The 25,557-nt window shown below is 42.8% G+C and overlaps 1 protein-coding gene and 1 long non-coding RNA gene across 2 annotated transcripts; both read left to right on the top strand.

Moving 5' to 3' along the window:
* The first annotated feature begins 277 nt into the window (after nucleotides 1–277).
* AMIGO2 (adhesion molecule with Ig like domain 2) lies at nucleotides 278–9,094 on the top strand. The gene is made up of 2 exons (XM_069802247.1): nucleotides 278–573; nucleotides 7,371–9,094. Exon 2 carries the CDS (start codon nucleotides 7,444–7,446, stop codon nucleotides 9,007–9,009), a length of 1,566 nt encoding a protein of 521 aa, XP_069658348.1. The 5' UTR covers nucleotides 278–573; nucleotides 7,371–7,443; the 3' UTR covers nucleotides 9,010–9,094.
* A 5,976-nt stretch (nucleotides 9,095–15,070) lies between these two features.
* Nucleotides 15,071–23,620, top strand: LOC138689005 (uncharacterized). Its single transcript, XR_011327817.1, has 2 exons — nucleotides 15,071–20,173; nucleotides 23,374–23,620. It is a non-coding gene; the product is annotated as an uncharacterized lncRNA (long non-coding RNA).
* Nucleotides 23,621–25,557: the final 1,937 nt, after the last annotated feature.

Here is a 25,557-nt window from a genome sequence, read left to right as displayed (position 1 = left end):
GACAAGCCGCGTCCGCGGCAATTCAGTTGCGATACCCCCCCCCCCCGCGCTATATCGCTCGGTAGACTCTCTCCTCCTCATCACAGCCCCGTTTCCCACGGAGCCTCCTCTCCTTTGGATCATTTCACGAACCGGGGGATTGTTTCCCACAGGAACCCGCCGCCTTTTCCATCCACCCGCCCCTTAGGACCAAACCCCCGGCCGGGTTCCACCTCTTCCCCCCCCCGCCCCGGGCCACTTCGGATGCATTTCACGGGGACGAGCAGCATCTCCTGCCTCCCCCCCACCCCTGCAGAGCCGGGTTGCGGACGGAGCCCACCGGGGGCTGGGGGGCAGCAGAGAACGGAGCCGGGAGGAGGAGCGGTGGAGGCAGGAGGGGATAAAAACCCCAGCGCTGCTGGGACCGGGAGTCTCCTGCCCTTCCCTCCTCACCCTGGGTTCCTGGTTTCTGTTCTAGTCCCGGGAATCCCCATTTTTTTTCCCCCTTCCCCCGCCTCACGGCGGCAAAAGGAGAGGAACATGCGGGGCCGGTATCGCTCTCCCCGGCCATGAAGCGACCGCCGGGAGCTCCAGGTAACGCTGTCCCGGGGGGGGGGGGGGGGATATTTCTCCGGTTGCCGGGGTATGGCGGGGGGGTAGGGTCCTGAGAAGCAAGAACCGGGGTTGAAAGGGGCCGCCGGAGCCCGGGGGCTTCGCTTGGGAGGGCGGGGGGCGGACTATGTCCGCCCCCCGCCCTCCCAAGCGAAGCCCCCGGGCTCCGGCGGCGAGCGCAGCCCGGCACCGGGTGAGGTTGGGGGGGGACGACACACAGGTCTGTGGGTCCCCCAGGTCCCAAGCTGGTTTAGCCCCGCTGGCCGAAACTTTGGCCTCCGCCCACCCCCCCGGGTAGAGATCGGGGGGGCTGCAGTGGGGTTGTCCCCATGGAGAAGCTGGTAGGAATTTCTCCCTCCCCTCCACCCCCCCCAAATTTGTAGGGTTCTTTGAAGTTTAGCCGTCAGAGAAGGCTTTGGAGGCGGTGAGGATCCTACGCTGGGCAAGTAAACTTTGCTAAGATCTGGCGTTGCGTGGAGAGTGGTTGCTGATGCTGTAACAGGCACCGCCGCTTATCATTGCAATTTTTTTTTTTTCTTAATTATTTGCCGATTTCCTTAGCAACTGAAAGTCATTTGCAAGGTTTAAGCTAGGGTGCAGCTTGATTTACGAAGTAACTTGGCAAAAAAAGGATGCATGGTTGTTTCATTGATGCGGATTTCCCTTGTACTCTCTCAAGAGGGGTAAGAGCTGCAGTGTTGACTTCATGTAGCCAGCACTGCCGTAGACAGGCTGCTGATGATTAGTCCAACTCAGGCTCTGTGGTACGTCACCCAGTTGCTCATCTGTGTCTCAGTTTTCTTTAAGCCAAGTGAGTTATCATGGGTGTGAAAAAAAAAAAAAAAAAAATCTGTCTTCAGGGAAATTCCATCTTTAGTGAGGGATGAGAGGAGGAGAAGATTGTTTTAGCTGGCTAAAGTTACCAGGACAAATTCGTCTCCAATTCAGCACTACTGAGGTCTAGCCAGAGAGACCACTCCATTTGCCAGCCTGACCTCAGGATCAGCTTGCTGCAAAGGTGATGTAAAGCCACTTTTTTTCATCACTGTGAGGTCCTGCATCAAGCACAGCTTACTCCAGTTCAGGGATTTAGTCTAGTGTATCAAGACATCACCCAGATGTAGCTCACCAACAGCCTCTGCTGTCCGATCCATCATGTCACTAAATCTCATGGATTACGATGGTTGGGTAATCCCGATCTGCTCAATCAGAAATGCTGAGCACAGCTGTCAGGCAGATTTGATGCAGAGAGTGCCTTCCCCACTCAGGAGTAATAAAAGCAGACGAGAGCCTGGAGACTGGAGTAAGGTGGCCACTTCTGGGATATTTCCTCTGACAGCATCCCACACACATGCAAGGAATGGAAGTGTATGCAGACCTTCCTTCTAAGTGTAACATTTCAAAAGATTAATTATGTAGGATGCCACCAGTCTGTTTGTAATTAATGGCTGTGTCATGTACTTAAGCAGGATTCATAAACTTGGAATTAAAAGCATGAATAATTGTACTTGTATAATATTGTTGTTATAAATTAATAAAACCCCATTCTAACAGTCGCTTTTTCTTCCGAGTTCATGAGGAAAGCTTTGTCAAATGCCATGCCCCCCCCCAAAAAAATAAGGGCTGTGAGGAAACATTGTTAACACCTGAGCCATCACTCTTTCTTTTCCTGTATTATTATATTTAATTAATCCAGTCCTGATTCATCTGATACGTAGACTGGTAAGAGGGGGAGAGCAACTGTGTGGGCACTGGAAGTCAATGGGAAGGTGCAAAGGTGCGGCGAGTGACTTGTGGGCTGGCGAGACCGGGGGACGGAGGAGTCAGTCACAGGAGACGTGGCACAAGGGAAAGGGCTGTGAGATGTAGAAATCGTGTGGACCTTCTGGAGGGTGCACTGAGATCTTTAATGTTTTCTTGTGTTTGAGCTCTCTAGAAGCTCAACTGTATTCCTGCAGTTGTACGGCGGGGTTGTGCGCAAATATTTGCATTTTCACCGTGCAGAAAGTGCCAGCCAGATGTGGGACTATCTGCATCACCAGTGTACAGGAAGATGTTATTCCTACTGTAAAGCATTTCCCAATCCAGTTCGTTTAATGTTGAAAAGACTAATGGTAGCGTTTGCAAAAGCGTTCAGGTGACTTGTGATCTCCAGTCCAATTCACTGCTTAAATTAAGAGATGTGCCACATAAGGGGTTTTTTTAGCAAAGTCTCAAATGAACTGGGAGAGGGAGCCTGGTGTACAGGTTTCCCTGGAAGAAAGAGCAGTAAGTGTGAGGGTACTTACAGAAGAAAAGAAAGCTGGTGTAGAGATTGTTAATGGAGCATTAGGGGGAGAGAGAGCCCAGAGAAAATGGAAATGAGTATTTAGGACTTTAGTTGATCTTGCAGTGATAACTGGTGGTGAGGATGTTTATGGTTGCCCAGCATTCCCCTTTTCCATAAGCAGCTCTAGGTGCTCATTACTTAAAAAAAAAACCAAACTAAACAAACAAACAAAAAAAAAAAAACCCAAACCAAAAAAAACCAAAACCACCCCCGCAACAAACACACCATTAAAAAGATCAAAACCACGAGCCAAATCCTCAACTTCTCTACAAGTTGATTTGTTGTAGTCAATTGAGCTGTTCCTGACAACAGAGGATATTCCCTATGATATGAGGATACATCCTGTGTTTCTTCTCAAACAGTTAAGAAGCATGTGCACCATTACTGCACAGATGATTCATCTCAGGGAGTACTGTGTTTCTGGCAATGAACTTAAAATATGACACTTTAACACCAGAAAGAAATGATTTCTTTAAAAAGAATTCAAGTACAAAACTGCCAACCATGCCCTTCTCTTTACTATAAATCAAAAAAAGCTATTTACGCAGCTCATTCAGAAATAGTGGTGAAGTACTTAGCCAGTCTGTTTGGCACATGTTAACTGATAGTATTTAATAACAATATCTGTCTTGAGAAAATATGTACTATTGAAGTTTGTAAAGTAGTACTTTTCTAAGACCTGAAGTAATGTTACTGGGATGAAACAAAAATGCCACTTTTTAATATAAGGCTGATTGTAGTCTTTGTTCTTCCTTGCCACTTAACACGCACATATTACTAGCCCAGAAATGTTTATGCACTCATTTTGAGTAAGTTCAAATGATCACATAGCTTATAAATATTTATGTTGAACATGCTTGGCTTTGCAGACCATCCTGTGGTCTAATTTATGCAGAAGTTTGGGGGAACACAGGTTGAGGAGCAAGTTGCAACTCAACAATCCTACTCTCCAAAAGGGCAAAGAACCTGTTGGGAATGTAGGCACTGCACTGTGAGTTGGGCACAGCATGGAAGATTTCTGCTTGTCAGGGTACTCTCCCAACAGCCTTGTGTGTCCCCTGGTAAGTTTATGATGTCTATAATTTGGATATGCCTCACCAGGCAAGGCAAGTTGTCTGAAACAGTTTGCATTTGCAACTTCAATGAGCTTTGGAAATGGGCAACCCCATTTTCAGCCCTTGCAAACTCTTTTTGCACCTTAGAACTCAAAGGTATTATGCTGATTTACACCAGCCACTGATCTGCCCTTGGGATTTGGTTGCAGACTAGCTCGGGGTTTCTGATAGACAGAAACAAACATGCAAGGTTATTTAGTGTATTAAACTTGGTAACCCTTCCAAAACTGAGCACTGACCTTGTATGTCCTATTTGGAGTATCTCCAGGACCGCAGTTATATTCAACATAGGAGCTGATTTTTGAAAGTGCCATTCATCTTTTTGCAAGTGCAGTTACGTTAAAAATTGGGCTGCATAGGTTGCAGAATCAGGCATTGAAATATTAGTGGGAAAGGCAACCTATGCAACAGCAGTTTGTCTCCCATTTCGTGGATGCTTTATAATTCAGTCTTCATGCACATGGTTTTATGGCATGCGTTTTTCAGAAACCTTGCTTCGTGTAATGTACTAACTAAATGAGCAGTTATTACATTCTTTTTTCATCTGTCAGTGTGTTTCTATTGTGCCTTACGTACTGCATGCCATACAAATCCACATTGAGGTACAGAATTTTTTTCTGATGGGCGTTTCTATAGTATTTCATAGGTCTCACCCTCTAGAAGAACTTATATCTATTAATTGTTGCCATAGACTAGCTAGCTAGCAAAAACAACTAAGTTAGTGGCTTAGGACTGGTTAAAAAAAATATTCCTCTGGGTTCCTAACTTCCCACTGAAAACCCCATGTAGTTTGATACTTCAGTAGGATCTAAAAACCCAGAAGGCTTTAAGAATCGTGACACTAAGCTTTCATTCGTATCAATCCATTTATTTTTACAATATTTCTATAGTTAATATTATGTTGCTATATCCCTTTTATAGACAGGGAAGCAAGGAGAAGCCCTTACATTCACAAGTGCCAGCTAGAGTCATAGCATTTTGACTCTCAGCTCAGCCCTTCTTCAGAGCAGTCCTTCCCAAACTCAGTACGCAGAGGTTCCTTATTTTCTGTGTCAAGCTGGTGACTGTAATATGTTCATTATTTTCCAACAGTCACAAGTTCACATAATTTGCCTGATCTCACAGGAATTCTGCGGCAGTGGGTAGGATATGCCCCAGTTCCCAGGTATAGGCACTTACTGAGCTCTTGATGTAATCACCCTTTCTAGTACCAGTTCTTCCTCAGAACCTGTGCACAGTGTGAGGAAAGGTTTTGGGGAAAAAAATTAAGCGATCATCTAACTAAGGACTGTGGATAAAATCTAAAACGGCACAGAAAACTTCAATTTTGACACTTTAATTTTTGAGCACTTGACTTGGCAGTCTTACCGTTCTTTTAATACAGTTTTGGGGAATGCAAACATTTAAAACCAACCTATACATAAATTTTTGTGAAAGGTGAATTCTCCCATCCTGCTGCCTTCATATTTCTTCTTTTAATGGGTCATTAGAAGGTTCAACTCTTTAGATTCATAGCACATCCTCTACCACTTGACTTAGGAGTAGACTCGTCAACAGAAGACAGCAGCCTGCCAGATTGGCAGAGGGTTAGAGAGGAGCGGAGTAAGGAACTGAGGGGCAGTGGAAATTAGTACATTTCACATTTATTAATTAACTGTATAGATAATCTGAGATTCCTAAGTAGCAGATGCAAATTCTCCAGAGAAGTGTGTTCTAAGGTTCACCTCCTGAAACTCTTGCCCTTCTTCTCCCTAACCCTCTTCTAGCCCTTTACACTCTCCCCATCTGCTTTTCCAGTCTTCTATGCCTTAACTGACTTCTGCATCCTCAAACTACCTCCTCCTCAGTTGCTTCATTAGTAACGATGATGATGCTCCATTAGCGTCCTACTCCTCCTCTGGTTTTGCCCTTCCTTCCCTATGCATCTCTTATCCTCCTTTTCCCTCTCTCCCATCTTTTGGCTGCTTCTCTGCCCTGCCATCCTCCACCCTTTAGGTCTTGATTTTAATGGTTTTGTACTCAAGACTCATCCTTTCTTCGTCCATCTTGCCTCATCAGAGAAAACAACTTCTTTTCTTCTGCTTCTCTCCACCCGAGGTTGCTGCTTTCTCCTCCTCCTGCTGCCCGCAGGCAGTCTCCCAGCTCCCGGCCATAGCCACTATCCCACATTGTGGGACTTGTCCTGCTCAGATGCTGTACCAATGGGAGGGCGAGATTGGAGAAATGAGTATGAGGTTAATATGTGGGAGCTGAATACTGCGTTTGAGCTGCGAAGGGGTGGGGATGATCAATGCTTGTGGATTCACCCGGGAATTTACTTGACAAACTCTTAACAGGTATCCAGGGAGAGTAAGAGTGAACAGAAGTGTTCATTACTCTACTAAGTATGTGTACATTTTCTTAGGAGATGGCAAAAAGCATACCCCTTGGCACAGAATCAGTGCCCTGCCAAACATCCCTGCTTCAAACCACAGTGACACTAAAATCTTCTCAGAAAACAGTATGGTTGGGTTTGTTCTTACTATTCAAGTGTGAGCAAAATATTTTTTTCCTTTACTAAGTTTTGAGAAATGGCTGACTCATTCTTACTGAAAGTTCCCAAAACTTGTGCCTGAGGTAGGCACCAGGCATAGAAGATTTCCTCCTCAACAGTTATTTTGGCAAAGGTAGAAGTAGCAGAATACAAAATATTCCAATTGGGCGTTTTGAATAACTTTTTAAATAGGCTCTTACTACCTGAACTATCAGTTACTGAGTTTAAAAAAAAAAAAGGAGAAAAAAAAAAAAAGAAATTCATATGACATTTAAAGCTAAGTAGTCTGAGAAAATTCTTTGCTTGAAAATGTGTGACATTTTCTGATTGAGAAGAAACACGTGTTGTAACTGCTCCCAGAAAGAAATAGAGCATTTTTGGATGAGGCTTTTTCTTTCCTGTACCAGGAGTTTTCTATCATCTGGGTTGGTTTGGAAACAGGTAGGGGATGCCATTGCCCAGTCACGTTCCACAGAGGAACATTTCTGGTTTGTTGGGTTTTTTTAATGAACTGTCAGAAATTGCATTACTTGGTCCAAGACTGAAGAATAATTGCATTGTTTTTGCAGAGACAAAATATCACATCTGTAGCGTGAATATTTATCCATGAGTGCAGAATTTCATGTTGACATAAAACCAATGTTAAGCCTACATCACCCAAGAACAACTAGATTTTATGATTAACCGTACAAAAGATTAAGGATTAATTCCTTGTATTTTTCAAAAGGCATGCATAAGAAATCTGGCAGGCTATGAATCGTAAATGTTAATGTGCTGTACCTCTGTATCCCTCTTTTGACAGCAAGTAGTGCAAAGCTAACTGCACATCTAATCTGTGGCAAGGAGCACTGGGAGAGAGCTAAGAGACAGTGACAATGTCTTTAAACTGGCAGACAATTCCTACTCGACTTGGAGTTTTTCAAGTGAACTGCAAAGGGCTGGCATGCCTCTTGGTCTTCACCGTGAGCGTTTGTGGCAGCGCCCCGGGGATGTGTCCAGCAGCCTGCATCTGTGCCAGTGATATCGTAACCTGCACCAACAAGAACCTCTCTCGAGTGCCAGGAAATCTCTATAAATGTATGAAAAGGCTGGATCTGAGTTATAACAGAATTGGGTTTCTGGAGCCTGAATGGGTCCCTGCGCTGTTCGAGAAACTGAACACTTTAATAGTCAATCATAATAGCATCAGCAGCATTATGACTGGAAGCTTTTCCACAACCCCGAATCTGAAGTACCTGGACTTGTCATCCAACAGCCTGAAGACGCTGGGCAGCCCTGTGTTTCAGGAGCTGAAGGCACTGGAGGTTCTCCTGCTGTACAACAATCAGATAACGCAGATAGAGTCTTCAGCCTTCGGAGGACTGTACAAATTACAGAAACTGTACTTAAGCTATAATTTGCTCTCGCATTTCCCGCTGGACTTGTACAGTGGCAAACATAAACTGACAGACCTCGTGTTGCTGGACGTTTCCTTTAATCACATCCAGTCGATGCCTATTCAGCGCCTGAGTTCAGTGCCGGCCAAACACCTTAGTGGAATTTATCTTCACGGCAACCCGTTTCATTGCGACTGTATGCTGTACGCCATGCTAATCTTCTGGTATCAAAGGCACTTCAGCTCGGTGGTGGACTTCAAAAACGAGTACACCTGCTTGTTGCGATCGGACCCGAGAGGTTACAATAAACTGCCTTTACTGCACGACAACTTTCTGAATTGCTCCGAAAGCACCGTCAACAGCTCTTTCCAAGCCTTCGGGTTTATTCACGATGCCCAGGTTGGCGACAGGCTGATTGTACACTGTGACAGCAGAATCAGCGACACGGGCACGCACTTTGTTTGGGTTAGTCCGGACAACAGATTGCTGGAGCCAGACAGGGCGACCGACAACTTTAAAGTCTTTCATAACGGCAGCCTGGAGATAACAGACGCCCAGCTAGAGGACTCAGGGCTGTATTCCTGCATCGCAATAAATAAGAAAAGACTATTAAATGAAACCATAGAGGTTAGAATAAATGTTAGCAATTTCACAGTCAACAGGTCCCACGCTCATGAAGCATTTAATACAGCTTTTACCACCCTTGCTGCCTGTGTAGCCAGTATTGTTTTAGTACTGCTGTATCTCTACCTGACCCCCTGTCCGTGCCAATGTAAGGCGAAAAGGAGGAAGAGGAAGCTGAACCAAAGCAGTGCCCACTCATCCATACTGAATTCCACACCGCCGCAGGAGCTGCCAGCCGACGAGAAGAAGGCTAGCACTGGGAAACGGGTGGTTTTCCTGGAACCCGTGCACGAACCAAAACACAGTCAGAACGGGAAAGTAAAACTGTTGCCTAATGACAATATCATTGCCGAGAGTATCTTGAAAACGACTCGAACAAAATCCGACTCCGATTCTGTCAACTCTGTGTTCTCAGATACGCCTTTCATGCCATCAACTTAGTTTACTGCCTGTGTTTGTATCGTGCAGTTACATTTCTGAATACCTCCTTTGCTTGTAGCAACCATCAGGAAAAAACAAATAAAAAGAGAGAAAATGTTTTAAAAAAAGCATCTATTGTCAGTCCTTGAACTGCGTCTCCTCTCTCTGTGAGCGCAGGGCCGTGCGACAGTGATATCTTGTTTGGGAAAAGCAAATAGCGTGACATTAATGTGAATGTCTTCAATGCAAGCTTAGCGTTGGTTTTTACTCCCTGGTCCATACATAGCAATTTCTCATGCGTGTTTAGAGGCACTTTCCGTGCATACAGCTGACTTTTCAGAGGCAGAGGCTGTCCCCTATAAAACACTCTCAGTCGCGCTGATAACTCAGCTCCCCTGCAGTAAGCGCAGAAGCTATCTCAGATGGCTACTGAGAAAAATGTCCAGGCTGCCTGCAAATGCTTTCACAGGCTCATATAATCTTTACAGTAAAATCACTAGGGGAAAAAAGTCATGAGTTCTCTGGGACTGATCAGAACAAAAAGATTAGATTTGCCACCAGGATCACTAGCGGCACTGGATAAATGTTTATGGCCTTCAACTGATTATGTGTTTGCCAATAATTGCCTGAAAACTTTAAATGGGGGGCACTGTACTCATTTTAGTCAAAACTTAGTCATGGGATTACTCATGAGAAGTAAAGGGGTTGTGTTTGTTTATAAATATTGACACATAATGAAAACAGGTAAAAGTTAACGCCTTACCTTTACAATTGCCTTAGTCGCAGAATAAAAGTTGCCAGTCGTGAGGACTCAAGCTAATCAGCAGTAACTCATTAAGCTGCGGTAACAGGATTGATTGTAATCAGTTGTCTTAACCTCCGCTGCTCGCTGTACGCTTGGCATCGCAGGTGGTGAACGAGCCTGCCACCGTCCCCAGGGCTCCTGCTTCATCTTAGGGGTGGGTGGCTTCTCCTCAGAGGTAACGTCACGAAAGAGGGGAACTACTTCCACTAATCCTTTCAGTGGCATGTGATTCCAGCAGTCTAATAAAATTTGCTTCCTAAAGATTTTTCTTAAAAGAGGAAATATGGTATTTGGACAAACTCGTGAAAAATATAGACGACTTTATGCACTGTGAATTCAGAAAGCACAGCTTTTTTCTAGACTTGGCCCTTGTCTTGTATGTACTGCTTCCTTCCTTGCCCAAATGTATCACTGTCAAAGTTTATGAACCTGGTAAGACTGACTTGGACTGGTCATGCAACATAGGTTACGTTAAGTGTTGTGTTATTGTAGTGAGCATACTTCTCTATTTGCTATTTCTTTTTCTGTTATATTTGCTTTTTTTTTTTTTTTTTTCCCGAGCTTACTTGCATTTGGACTGGGCTGGACTTTGTCAGTCTTTCTCACATTGATTAGTACCCACTTCAAAGGAGTTTTGCAAGGAATTACAGCTTACCAAAGAAGAGTAACTAACTGGAGCACGTCTGTCTTGTTCTGTCTTCGGTGAATATACTGAAAGGGTAAAGGACAAACAAAATCAGAATCAAAGGGCTACATGGTATGGCAACAGTAATTTATTTTTGAGAGGCTTACTGTAACAGCCATTTGTCATTTTTTGTGATTTCTTTTGAGAGGCATGTCATTGTGCAAAAGCTTATATCTGGCTGAGCCAAAGCTATCAACAATTGATTTGCTATGGAGAAGTCCTGATGTAGCTAATTGTTTGAAAGCAAGCTATCTGGAAAACAGATTAGATCAGGAAACAGTGTTGCTGTGATGTGCACAAAGTGTGTGGGATTAGAAAACTGCTGGAGATTTTAATTCAGATATTCAGGGCAACGGAAGATGGAAATTCTTTTTCTAGGCAGAGCATAATAAATATTTAGGAGAGAAAGATGACCAGGGAATTGGGTCTTTTATTTGTGCATTTTTCTGTGTAAATTTAAAAATGGCTTCTACTATCAAGCCAGTTAGTGTCCTTCTATAAAGCTCTTTCCCTCTTTTGGCTGTATACATGCATTAAACCAAAATCCATGTGTTTACGTATAGGGTATGATGGAAAAACAGTGATTGCCTTTGCTAAAACCAGTGATACAGTTGGGCCAGCTGTCAATGAGTCAAAAGCTTAATGCTGTTTCCTTCTCAACGATTTTTCTTATGGAAAAGATTCAACTAAGCCGCGTGATCTGCTGCTGTGCCACGCGCGTGGTGGGTGGGTGGGTGTCCTCTGTGTCGTGGAAGGAGATGATCAATGACCCGGAGCCAAGGGCTGAAACGGTGGTGAGGCAGAGTGGGAAACAGAGAGGCAAATATTCCTGCAGAAAGTTGTACAGATCACTTACAGCTCTGGGCGGATAATATGCTCTGTTGTCATCCACGAGGTTAATTGACCCAGATTTCGGTGTTTACACAAGAGCGCTGACGGTCACTTCCAAACCGGGCTGAAAAAGAAAACAGGCTGTTGTCGGTGCGGCTGGGAGGCAGACGTACACATCTCCTTAGCAGCTACTGTTCACGGTGCGAGGCAGCGACGCTGCGTATCGAACTCACCGTGCATTTTAAGTCTGCGTGGTAGTCCTAAATAAAAAAGGTAGAGATCCTGCAGCCTTCCTTCCGCAGGGCTGCTGTCCTGCAGCAAGAGCGTGGGGATTTGCGGGATCAGAGTAATCCTGCCAGATGACTAGAGAAGCTAAGCATCAGTCTAAAGAGCAGATATTTACTGTGACTATTAACTGGCTGTACTTTACTGACTGCTTCAAAGTGCTCAGAGTTGTAACTGTGATTATGAACAAGGTGGTAAAACCAAAGCTTTTGAAAGAGCTGTTGGCTCGCTTGCTGCTGCTTTACGTTATCACAGCTTCATGGGTTCAGCAGGTGCAGCTTTAATGAAGACTTTTAAAGTCTTTACTGAATCTTTGTCATATAGCACCAACACTGTAAATCCACAATCCTAGCCCTCTCCTTGGAAGGCTGTGGAAAGCCGGTGCAGCTCAGCTATTCCTCCCTTCCCAGCACAAGCCGAGCCCCTCCGAGGGCTGCGAGCAGGGAGCCGGAGCTGCCGTCCCGCTCCACAACCACGCAGCACCCCGACCGGTCGCACGGGCAGGAGGGGCTGCCCAGATGCCACATGTGGTCCACCCTCCAGGTGAGTCTTCATCGGCAGGCCTGTCCTACCGCCGTGTCACCCCTGTCAACCTACGTCCCGGATTTCCCAAAGAGCTGAGTGATATTTTTAATACCGAGCGAGCTCCGTTCTGCAACGCGTTGTCCAGCCGCACTCTTACAACGGGTTTACATTAAGGCAGAGGCACCAACCCACGGCCAAAAGTCTCTGGTTGGGCATGGGGTCACCCACTGCCTCTGCAAGATGCCCGGAATGAGATATTCCCCATGCAAGGGGATATGATATTCCCCAGATAAGCCTGTATGAGTTTTGCTCTCCCTTGTTTTCCTCCCAGGGCCTGAGACGGTGCCACACAAGGTCATCGGCAGGGCTCTGAGCTGTAGCTGAATACCGTGTCTTTTTGTGGGGCTCCTTTGAACCAACGTCCTCCACTGCTTTAACAGTGGTGAGCGGCTTTTCTCTTATTCAAGGGCCTACTGCATCAGTTGCAGCTGTCTCACAGATCAAAAATCAGGGTAATGGCTACAGACAGCTCTGGGAGGGCACGTCCTCACCTCTGTGCATCTCCAGTACTGCACATGCCTGCAAGGCACAAGCTTTACTGGAGCGCGTTGGAAACCGGTCGTGTGAGGCCAGCATGAAACCTCTCAGGCCAGTCCCGAGTGTAGCAAGAGCAGCTGCAGAACCACGTTGTCCCCACATTACCCACCTGGAGTGGCAGGTGAGAGGAAAGGCTGCTAGTCATCTCTCCTGACCTCGATAAGGTTAAGTACCTGACTGCGGCCACCCCACTCCCGATAAACACATACAAGGGCTGGCTGCCCCTTGGCTGCCAACCAAGGGGGAAGCTGAGGGTGAACTGAAGTGCTTTCCTGACATCAGCCCTTCATCTGCCGTTAGTTATGACAGCCGGCACCGCGTCCTTTTAGCCCAGATGTTCACTCCCCACTTGTTAGGCAAATAGTGCTCCGGGTTAGTAATGTATCTATCTCCTTAGCGCTGCTTCTTTGAAAAGTCAGATTTCTGAAGGCTGCTGATGGCAGTGTCAAAGGACTAATGGATTCTATAGCTCATTCTTCTAGCAAGCTCATTCAGGCAAAACCCTACAGTCAAGCTGTAATTAAGCCATAAACTTTCATTTAGGATAGCACAAGATTATTTCTTCCTGCTAGAGTAAATCAACCTCCTTCAGAGTGCTTTTATACCTTAACTGCAGCACATTCGTAATAACATCTCATGTCTCCGAACTGGGTGAAAATAAACCAGCCTTTATGGGCCAAAGCATGCTATTGTGGTCATCTCTAAAGTAATGCAGAAGTGACAGCCCCCTGCAGACCACAGCCACTGGCCATCCTGCCCAGCACACAACTCTGTGCTCTTCGCTGAGGCTGAGCCGTCATCATTTGGCTGTGGCAGGCGGACGGATCATTTCCAGCCTCTTCCTCCGTAGTTCTCTGTGTCCAGACTGGCTTCCTGGAGACGGTTTCTGGATGTACTGCAAAGTGGTGGGATAGGATCATTTTAATTGATTAATTAAACCAGCTACTTCCAAATGGCTTCTGAATGATGAGAACTGGCATTGGTAAGTAGTAGCTTTTGAGAAGACAGGATACAAGTTTCATCTACAGATTGAGCAATTTAGATTTTACTGACTTTCTTTTGCTTTTTCTGCTAAACTATATATATATATATATACACCCTTATATATATTCTCTCTACATATCATTTTATAGCGAGAGAAAGAAAGTGCATATTTAAGGATTTTTTCCTGTGTTTCTTTTATGTCTTTCCATTTGTCCAGTAGGGCTCAGATGTGGATAAGAGTAGAAATGTGAGGTTGAGGGGGATAAGGGCAAGAAATAATTTTGGCCCAAGTTCACTTGATACTTTAAAAGAAGGTTAATATCTGAGCTCTTGCCTTCAATGGGTACATGATAAAAATTACAAAAATTAAACAGTTATTACTTAAGTACAGATTTCATGGGTATTTTGGAGGGTCTGAGTGTTAACAGAGTTTTGACAGTAATACAGGTATGAAAGTGATCCGTACAAAATCAAAGCATAAGGGTATTAGTATTTGTTTTTGAAGAGATATCCCAAACTTGCTGAAAAGGTCATGTCATAGGTAAAAGGACTGTACCTCTCTTCCTTACTTAATAGAAAGCTCTAATTTTAATATTAAAGAACCAAACAGGTGCAGTGGGGAAAATATTTTTCTTGTGGATTACTGGTTTATGCTCTGAGTATGTTAGGTGGATTTTTTTCCTTATATAAATCTATTTTCATTTCTTCTGCAGAGTAACTTAATTAACTGGAATAATATGGTTTCATTTAGTTCTCCTAATGAAGTCTACATTTGGTAGGGGAGGAGAGGAGGGTCAAGAATGATACAATGAGTTTGATGACACCTAGATATCAGGAAAAGTTAGTTGTGGATTCAAGTGTTTTCCTTGATCAAACAGGAGATTATCCAGGCATAGACCTGTAGGTTGTTTTAATTGAACTGAAATTTTCTGTCTTGTTTGAATAATTCAAGATGGCATATTTTAAGCTTTTTATTTTTTTAAAGGAGAAAGACTATTCATGCAACTTCTTGCATGAACTTAACTAAATTGATTTAGAAGCCATCACTAACGTGAAACAACTCTGTTAGCATAAAGCAACTCCAGTGTAGAGAGAGGCTGTTCAGTCTATACGAATATTTCTAATGACAGTCCGGGATCAACTGTAAGTATTTCCTTGGCAAGCTACAGTCAAACTGTATCATGCAGACCTTTCCTAGACAAGTGGGAAGATGTTTTCTTCAATCAGATTAGCTCAATCAACAAACTCAATTGAAGCCCTCATTTAGCCCATATCACAGATCACCTCTTGAATTCAGTGCCTTTATTTGCACTTTGGAACGACGCATGGAGCATCATAGGCTGCTACAGCATATATCTTTGATAGGGACGTCAGGAGAGGGGAAGAACGGTGGGGAGGGAGAGAACATGTTTGCTCAAGAGCTGCCTAATACGGTACACTCCCAATTTCTTTCCTCACGGGTTACTAGCCTGTCCTGGTTTAACCCCAGCCAGCAACTAAGCCCCACACAGCCGCTCGCTCACTCCTCCTGCCCTGGTGGGATGGGGAGGAGAATCAGAAGAAAAAGGTAAGAAGAAACCCATGGGTTGAGATAAGGACAATTTAACAGGACAACACGAGGAGAGAAGAAATAATAATAACAATAATACTAATAAAAGAATATACAAAGGGAGTGATGCAGGATGCAGTTGCTCGCAACCTGGAACCTGCTGCTCAGCCCGTTCCTGAGCCGGCACCCCTCCTCCGCCCCGGCCAGCTTCCCCAGTTTATATCTCATATGGTATGGAATATCCCCTATGGAATATCCCCTTGGCTAGTTCGGGTCAGCTGTCCTGGCTGTGCCCCCTCGCAGCTTCTTGTGAAAATTAACTCCATCCCAGCTGAACCCAGGACACGGCCCTAAAACCAAAATGCTCGCCAGGACCAAACAAACCTTAGACCCCCTCTGCAGAGGGGGTCGAGGCTCTGGTATCAGCTCCTTCCGCAGAGCACAGAGGTTCAGCGAGTGCAAATGCTGCCCTTTGCATAAGACAAAATGTCCTTTCACAGAAACGAAACGATTTCTAGCACTTTCCCTGGTAGCTGAGGTGCTGTCAGCAATAATATACCACAAAATAAATTAGCTCTGATAAGCACTGCTGTTGCCTAGAGCAGTTCAATTAGCCTTTTGCACTTGGAGCAGAAGGTTTTATAGCACTAGATAGAGCCTCCGACCAGGCTACATCTGACTTTTGTCCTCTTTGCTCTTTTTATTTGGCACCAGAATCACTGAAAACCACTGGCTTTGTCATATTTTTTTACCTGAGTATTTTGAACAAACAAAATCTTAAGCCTTTCCCCGGGCAGTCCACTGTTGCCTAAACGTTGGTGGGAGGGAAACAAAGCTTTTCTCCTTGGTTTTAGTGCCAGAACCGAGATTCTTTCTGATTTAAGCAGTGGAGGGAACAGTGTTGGTATGGTGTTACTACTGTTACTAACATGCTCAGATACGTCAGTCAAGGCTGGATCCTGCTGAAGGAGATGTTTTGCAAAAGAGCAGAGGGTATACTTGTTTCTCTGACCTTGTTTTTTAAAGCAGAAATTAATATACTTGAGCTATTGCCTGAAATAATTTCAAACCCTATTTTTTAAACTAACATTCATGAGGGCAGGTGAATGGCATTTGTAATTGCAATCCAATCAGTAACTTTGATATTTGGGTATGGGAGAGGTTTCCCTCAATTTTATCTCCTCTCCTTCCCTTCTTGTCCATGTATTAAAAATATAGTTGATCTATTTTTCAACACGTGTCTTCCCTCCCCTGTTTATTTTCAAGCATGGATAATCACTGCATACAATTTAAGCAAAATGATCATGTTGCAGTCAATGGTCTCTATGATCCATATGTTCTGCAGAGATAAGCCGATTTGTTGAGTATGCTGTCCTGTATATCATTTCACTTTTTAAAAATATATTTAGACATGTTGCTATTATTGTTGCCTCATTTGTGGTATATAATTTTCTTAAAATTTCCTTCCCATTACGGGAAAAAAAATACAGTAAAATACCAGAAATTACTGCATTTACTGAAAACAGTAATTTTTGTCCTTTAGCGCTGTAATGTTTTTGTCTTTTAGCAGTCCCACCTATCAATTCATGCCTAATGGAGAGTCAGTCTGGCTTTCAACAGCACCTGCTTCATACCAGTTGTGAAAACAGGCCTCTTCCCTTCACCTGGCAAGGCAAACACTTCTTTTATGAACGACAATACTTTACCCCGCATCCACAAAGCCTGTCACAAAGTCTGATCCTAGGTGGAGCCTGTGTCTGGTTTAAGAAATGTTACAGGTATGTAGAAGCTACCTTCTTGTCATTTATTCCCCAAGAATTTTATTATAGGGTTAGCAATGTGGCTGTTCACATTATCACTTTGTATTAAAGAAAAGGAATTCTCATTGGTGCTCCATCTGCAAAACTGCCGTTGCAAAGTGCTGTTTGCTGTATTCAGACTGCTTGTGATGAATTCCCAACTCAATCATGTACCTGTCGTCTCGTGGAAGTGCCTGAGAGTGATAAGAATGCACATGGCCAGCTCTCCAGCACAGCCAGACCCCGCTCCTTTTATTCTCAGCAGGGAGAAATTGTTGGAAAGCACGCCAGAAGAATCAACGTGTTGTGTACTTGGCACGTTCATAGTGATTTATAATTGCTTCATAATAAAGAAATGCAATAGAAGAAAGTTTTAAAATTCTTATCATCACGATGCTTAAAAAGGTTATAAAGCTACCCTGTCATTACTGTGCCATTTTCATATTCTTCAAAAGTATAAGTAAATCTCTCCCAGCGTATATAATAGTATTAGATTAGGCCTGTGCAAAATACCACGCTCTCTGGGAATAACTCAGAGTTATGGGTATATTTCCTGTAGCTCTCCTACAGGTCTTGCTCAGTAAGACATAACTTGCAGAATTTATTTTCATCTACCGCAAAGAAGCGTGGACTACGCTAGTTTTCATTATCAGTGCGGATACGTCCCCCACTGTATTATGCAGGGTGCATTTCATAGCAATGATGTGTGCGGGGGGGCCTTTTTTCTTATCAAAACAGTGTTCAAAAGGCAGAGCGAGGTCTGGGGCTCAGAAGCAGGGCTGTTTTCTTGCCACCCAGAAGCGATGAGCTTCTCTTGTGGAGAGCACAGGCTGCACTTTGTTAAAAATAGAAATGTTGCAGAGGGAATATTTTGCCAGGAGAAAGATAATACCCTTTGAGTTAAAGGTGAGAAAATAACATACAGGAGTCAAATGTCAAAACTGAAAAACAAAAGCCGTACCTGAACCTTGGTAGAGGCTCAGGCTTTTGAAAAGATTAAATCTTCATACTGTCTTAATGATTTCCTCCTGTGTAAAGAACTGTTGTCTCAATAATGCAGGTCCAGATCGTTCATCCCAGAAATGAGACGACCTTACCGCAGACAGAAAAGAAGTACTTTCTGGTTGTCTTTAATTTTCATAATGTCATGAGTTCAGGCCACTTTCCTCACAGGAGGTAAACAATGGTAAACCTAATCCATGATCTCCCTAAGAGGCAGTGGATAATTGGACTGATTTGTAAGGGTGGCACAGTACTAGTGACCTGGGTATTTTTTAAGTTTTTGTGCTTTTGAGGAGATGTCTTACTATCTCTAAGCCATCACTTGTAAAAATAAATAACTTTCAGGAGAGATGCTGAAACCTTGCCATTGAAGTAGGAGTATTTAGGATTTTTATTTTTCCTCTACAGAAAATCAAGTAATTAACTTAATTGTGCCCTAAAGACAGAATGTAACATTTTCTTCTTTAAAGATGTATTCACTAAAGGGTATGACATTGCAACAGGGGATGTGTGCTGCTGTCAGCTTTGCCAATTAATATTGCACCCTTGTAGTGGGAGGAGAACTGATACAGTAACAGGGGGAAATGTGTGTACATCTCTGGAGACTAAATATAAAAGATGAGGATTGTTCTGTACGGTTCCCTAAACAGTCAGTGTGGGAGCTCATGTTCTCATGGAGGCCAGAAGAAACACAGCTCTTCTGGTTGCTAACTGCACCCAAAAAGACCAACTGCAGCGGTCACCAGAATGGCCGGATGCCACACATTTCAGGTTTTCCAATACAGTGCTGTAAAGCAAAGTAGGATTAGCCTTATCTTTCTGATAAGGAATGCTTCTCTTTCCCTAAGCTTGTGAGAGGAGTTTCATCAGAATTACAGGACTTGAAAAAGGAGCTTCATGTACATGTAGAAGCTGTAAGCTACAATTTATGGCTATTGATAACCACTGCAGAAGCACTGTGTAATGGTATTTTGGTAATGTCTACTTTAAAATCTGACTCTGAGCATCTTTGTGGAGCTTGATTCATCGATACCTGCAAAACACTGTGATTTGCTGTGATGGGAAGCATTACAGTAGCCTGTATTATATTAGGATCTTTCCACACCATGGGTGCTTTTTGAATGGCTGTCTGCAGCACAGTCAGTGTGCATCGTACTTCAAGGAGCAAATACTTTCACAGGTAAGTACTTATCAATATACAATGTCTGTGTTTTCAAATATATGATGACATTACTTGCTACGACCGTAACATTTTCACACAAGTATTCCCAGTCTGTAGCCTGCTGCCGTCTGCGTAGGTTGAAGAGAAATGTTTTCCTCCAGAGGATGTTTTAGAGCTTCAGAAAGCCTTTCTCTCTGCACTGACCACACAGGAAAACTAGGGAGACTAATGTCATTGAATGTACATTAGCCTGTGGGAATGCTGCCATAATGGAGCATTTGAGCCTAACTCTCTGAATCCTTTCAAAAGGCCACGCTCTTGGCAGTGGCAAGTGCTTTTCTGTAACATCCACGCTGAAAGTCTCTCCAAAAACCAACATACAAAGCCAACCCTTGAAATCTTGTTGTGTGCTGTAGTAGCCAGAAAGGAGCCTCGCTGATCAGTGAAGATTGGATGCCAGCTGACCTTTCCAGGCTGCCAGAAATGCTGATTTGGGATGTAAGGCTTCAAAAGCCTCTCGTCGTTGAGAAAGAGTTGTCATCAGTGACTGCTCCGTGGAGTAGCACTGGCATATTAGTGACATTACTCTGCTGACACAACCCAAGTTCAGGCTTTGCTTTCTGCCAGCTCTACTTCCTTCTATAAATAATAGCAGAATCTGGAAGTTTTGTGGGTTTGATTGGGTTTGGGTTTTTTTTTTTTACATCTTGTTTTTATTTAGTTTCTACATGAATTCACGAATGTAAGCCTGACTTAACTGCACTGCCCCTGTGCAACCTCTTTTTCCTTTATCTCCTCTGTATCTCGTGGGAATTGCTCATGGCCAGGCTGAGGTTGTGATGTGCACCTGGCAAGAGCTCCAGGGAGGATCCAAGAGGTCCAAGGAGGATCCAAGAGGTCCAAGGAGATCTTTTTACCCTCAAGGAGTCCCTGCAAAGGTGACTAGTTTGGAAATAACCAGGTAAGGTCTGACAACATAGGACACATCACTCTCGACCTATGACAAAGTCTAAAATTGTCTTTTGATATTCAAAGCAGGGTTTCTTGAATGTTTCAAAAATCCTCTGAGACTGTCAGTAATCTTTACATGAACAATATATATATAAATCTACTGTGTCTGTGAGCAATTTTAATTTTGGCAGATGAAGCACAAAGCCACTGCAGTTTTCTATCATTGTTTCCAATTTAAGAATATCTGTAACAAAACCCTCCAATTTAGTCACCCACAAACCAGCAATCACACCATCAGTGAGGCTGTTAAAGCTAGAAGAGAACTGAGCTAAATTTTAGGAGGGACAATGAGAGAAACCTAGAGATCAGTAAAAAGAAGTGTGACTTGAGTCTCTGAAGCAGGTTATCTAAGGGACAGAACACATCAGGAAAGGTAGGAATTGTTGATAGGAGCTACATCAAATGCACAATGATAAGCTTACAGGAGATAACTCACAAAACTGGGAGCAAAGTGCATTACAAGTGCACCAAGACATTTCTAAGAACCTAAAATCAAAAGGAATCACGCGAAAAGTAGAAATAAGGAACATAATTAGATACGAGTTTAAAAGGAATTGAGACAGTTCAGCTGGTTAAGGTGTTAACATTATATTGGAACATAAAGGCAGCAAAAATATGCAAGGTACAATAAGCACATGAGAAGCAAAAGAAGGGCAAAGTAAAGGTTCATTGCTTAATAAGCAATGCACAGAGTACTGTTCACTGTCTTCACACAAAAAGATTAATTTCTGATCAGATACTTAACCACATTAAATTTAATGTGAAAATAGGAGCATAGCCAGAATAGGGAGAAATTAAGTTCAAAAATGTCTGAATAAGCTAAGTGTAATTGAAGCCATCAGGGCCTGATGATATTCACCTTCACTTGTTTAAAGGAATAGGAAGAAATCTCTGAAATATTCACTGCTATTTTTGAAAACTCACAGAACATGGGCAGGTCCCACATAATGCAAGAAAAGCAAACACGATATCTCTTTTAAAAAACAAACAGGGAATTATAGCTTATTCAGTGCAACACCGATTCCTGGAATGATTCTGGAACAAGGGGTTAGATAACCAATTTATAAGTGCCTGGAGCATACTAAGGTGGTAAAAACAGCTGACAGATTTGACAAGAGCAAATTGTATTGACCTTGTTCACTGCTGACAAGTCGACTGGCCTTGGCTGGATAATAGGAACAGCTTTTTGGCCACCTGGACAGTAAAACGATGGGGGAGACTATTGACTGGGGCTGTTGCATCTTTTTTTTTTTTTGCTAGAGGATTTTTAAAAACAAGTTAGACACATGCCTTTTGGGAATGGTGTGGGCATCTTTGATCTTTCTTCAGTGTAGGGTATTGGACTAGAGGAGCTGCAAGATCTTTTCCAGCCCTGGAGTTTATGTTGCATGTTTCCTGCCCTGGATGCAGGTTACTGAAGACTGTCCAGGATTACATACAAACTCTTTTATTCAAAAGTGACTTGAAACTGAAATGGTCCGTGTGTGCTTCATTTTCCTTCGGAAATTTTAGCAGAAAGCAAGCAGCCTTTTTTCCCAGCAGTTTGGTTTGGTTTTGCCCCTTAGGTTCATATAAATGGTACTTCTGAAATCTGCCCTGTCCCAACAGTACCTCTGAAATAGATATTATACACTAGGATATCATACATACAGGATGATGAATGAATTAGTTGGGGGACAAACTGTGGTCACTCCATTATAGAAGAGAATGCAATTTTCTCCTGAAATGGTCTCACACTAGCGTGTTGAGAAAACCTTGGGCCATGCTATTACTTGTGAAGCAGCTCCACAAATAGTGTCATTTGGGTTCACTTTTCAAATATTTCCAAGTCACTGGACCAAGATACTGCCTTAGCTGTGAATGCTGATAGTTTCTGTCACTGCAGGCAGGTTTAACTTGGCCTTGGGTTACAGAGATGGGAAAACTGCTCAGACCCTCTTGGGGCTCTAGTAAGGCTGGAGTTTGCTTTGCAGTGAATGCAGCCCAGCCTGAAAGAGTGCGAGGCATGGTCAGTGTGATTGCTGGCGTGATTTACTGTTACTCAACAGGAGGAAATTGTACAGTGTGGGCTGGACTTCTGAAAATGAGAGGTCCATTGCCCCACTCAAAACATGGGCCTGTCACCAGAGTGCCCCAAAATGGAACTGAATTATTCCTCCCCACTGCCCCTAAATCTATGTGATTGTAACAAATTTTCAAAGCCAATGTCATCTTCGAAAGGCAGGGTTGCCTTCACTGCGTGTAATACGTCTTATTTGACTGTCTACTATTTAGTGGTGTAACTGCTAGGTATTTTTTCAGGTACTAAAATACTTTGTCCTCAAATGGTAGGCAAACCTTTCACATTTCCAACAGCACTTCCACTAAAAGGCAACATTAAGCTGTTGGGTGAGCAAGGCAGAGCCACTGCACTGCAGTTATCTCCTTACCACTTTTTCTGCCTGGCCTTTTGGGGGATTCAACCTCTTTAGGAAAAATGAAAGATACTAAAATAACCTTAATAAGTGGCATATGTAAGCATTCAGACCTATTGAAAGTATGTTTTGCTGGTTATCACTTAACAAAAACAGAATTACAGCCTGGACAAGCTTGTGATGTTAAACACATCTTAAAACTCAATCTGTCTGTAGTTTTTTTATTAAAATACTGAGACCTTATAAAAAGCTAATTGCCACATTTCATTTTAAAGTGGGAGCTCTTAAAAAATACAAGATATATATTAGCCTCGCACAGATTTAGGGCTTGATTGTTCTTTTTAAGATGGTTGCATCAGAAGAAACTATTAAACATAATAAAATGACAAAAAACTAGACTGAGAGCAGAATTAGGGCCCACAGTGCAATCAGTAACCTTTTGAGATTCTGACAACAAAGCAACAGTGAGATGGAGCTTTGCAAAACTAGTAACATACTTCTAAATTTTTACCCCAAGTATGAACTCTGACTGAGAAATTTTGGATTTCCCACATTATTTGTATTCTATTACACTGAAGTATTCAGGACACATTCAGTCATCAGAAACATGAGACAGGGCTCCTAAATAATTTATTTTACGTACTTGATGGAATAAAAAAAAAAAAAAAAGACACAGAGTTATCAGCATTCAGCTGAACAATGTCTTTTATGTAACATGATATTTTCCATCCTTTAGATTATGGACACTTTGCATTTGTGACACTCTGAGATTCCTTTGCAGAAAGCTGTACAGGAGAAGTCCATGTTTTCCGCCAGCCCCTGGAAGTGTGTACCCCTGCTGCATGTCTTCCTAATCCAGGTGCAAAACTGGATATCCAGAACAGCTGCTTCCTGGTACTGGGCAGATGGCTGGAAGTTTTTGCTCTAGGCAATTTTTGGATTTTCTGTATATTTTGTAAAGAAATAAAATTATTTTTTAAATGCTCAGTTTTACCAATTTCTCTTCAGAATATGACACTGCTGCAGAAAAGAGCAACAGTTTCCTCAGGTTAAATATGATTCCAGACTCAGACCCCATTTGGTCACTAAAGCCAAATAAATTCATTTCAGGGCACGCAGGTGTAAATGAGATCAGACTCCCACCTTTCGTAAGTAATCCATGTTCCTGTGGCTGAAAATCGCCTATGTTTATTCACCTTGGATGCATCTTTCAGGCAGAGAACTCGTCCTGTGGGAGATGTTTCGGTTCACTGAGCAGCATTTCACAAAATATTACAACTCCTTCTCATATTTTGCAGATGCAATTTCCATTCTATTATCTTTTCTCCTACACATTATTCTGAAAGAGTTACACAAGGAGAAAAATCTCATCACAATGAAAAAACTCTTTGCGGTCAATGTGATGTGCGCATTGATTAAGTTCCTTGTGGAGTCCTTAACTCCACGTCATCTTTCTGAACACCAGATTTTGCCTTTACATCTCTGACGGAGCCAAGATGTGTAAAAAATAATGTAAGCTGACAACTTCTTACTAGTTACATATCTGAAGAGTCTCAAGTGGATAAGCTGTTCTTCCCCAAGTCAGCTGTGAGTTAGGCTTGCTAATTGACACAGAGGAGGGACTGGGAGGAAAGGGAGAGAAACAGGTTGGGGGAAAGAGGTAGGAATGGAAAAAAGAATGAGAGCAACAAATGAAGAAATCAAGAATAAAGCTACCATGAGGCAAGGAGACGAAATGTATAAAAACAAGCCTGCGAGGTCAGAAAAGGTGCTCAGCGAGGGCATTGCTCAGGTCTGAGCTGGGCTGGCTCCAGGCCGTGGGAAACTCCGGAGAAGCTCTCCGAGATGCCTGAACGCTGCTGGAGCTTGGGGTTGTGCTGCTGCACTGGTTCGCTCGTCACGCCAGTGTCCGAAAGGAGCTGATTTGGTGTTCTGGATGCCCTCTGCATGAATTTAAATAGTTATCATTTATTTTGATATAAGATCACTTTATTGTGATAATTTCAAAATACTTTTGAAAATATGTAGCATGGATTTCATGCTACTTTGGTATACACAAGCTTTGAAAATACAGCAAATTGAAATAAAAATAAATAGACCCAAAAATCTGTATTTCTGTATAGCCAGCAGAAAACATTTTGATACTATCATGACAGTTTTAATGTTGGGGTTTTTTCCTGTTACAATTTATTCACCTTTTGATACATTCTTGGTAAAGATCTGTTCTTTAGAGCATTTCCAAAAGAAAGTTATTCTCTAGAAAATTCTTCAGCCTCCTTTATTAAGGTTAGCTTCCTGTAACTACAGTCAAAACTTAACAGCTAAAATAAAACACATTCTCAAAGGAGTAAGCCTGAAGCTGTGAGGGATATAGATTAGAAATGACATGCTTAATAATGATTTCATCTCTAACTGACCTGTCTCCACGATGAGAGGAAAAGCTAAATAAAAGATTCATGTATGGGAAGAAGAGGAGGGAAGGTGAACAAATAAACCAGAAGAAAAATTTTAGGACAATTATTTTGTATAAAGCAGGTATTTGAGTTACCGTATTGAATTATGTGAACATTTTTCTTGTTTATAGTCAGAAGGCTTTAGTGAATACAGTAGAAACAGGACATGAAAAGAAAAGATCTCCAGGAGCACTAGTGTGGAACAGAAATGGGAGCAGGTGCAGAGTTTGTGTATACAATTTCACGTGTAACACTGTTTAGTTTTAAGGACTGATGTTAGCTATATATTTCCATATGAATGCTTGTACCTGTGACGTTTGAGTATTTGAGGCTTCCTTACAAAAAATTATGGTTTTAAAACATTGAAATCTCTTCCTATCACCATATTCCTATACTGCGTTCCAAATAATAAAAATACTTGGCAAGACCTGGTATTTCGAGCACAAGCAACAGTAATGGACAATTGG

The sequence above is a fragment of the Haliaeetus albicilla genome, chromosome 14, assembly GCF_947461875.1.
Source record: "Haliaeetus albicilla chromosome 14, bHalAlb1.1, whole genome shotgun sequence".
NCBI classification, from domain to species: Eukaryota; Metazoa; Chordata; class Aves; order Accipitriformes; family Accipitridae; genus Haliaeetus; species Haliaeetus albicilla.
Note: the sequence above shows the minus strand (reverse complement) of the source record. Positions and strands in the feature narration are given on the sequence as shown.

What these genes read in the sequence shown, in the direction of transcription:
- AMIGO2 (XM_069802247.1), top strand. Translation starts at nt 7,444, where the DNA reads ATGTCTTTAAACTGGCAGACAATTCCTACTCGACTTGGAGTTTTTCAA.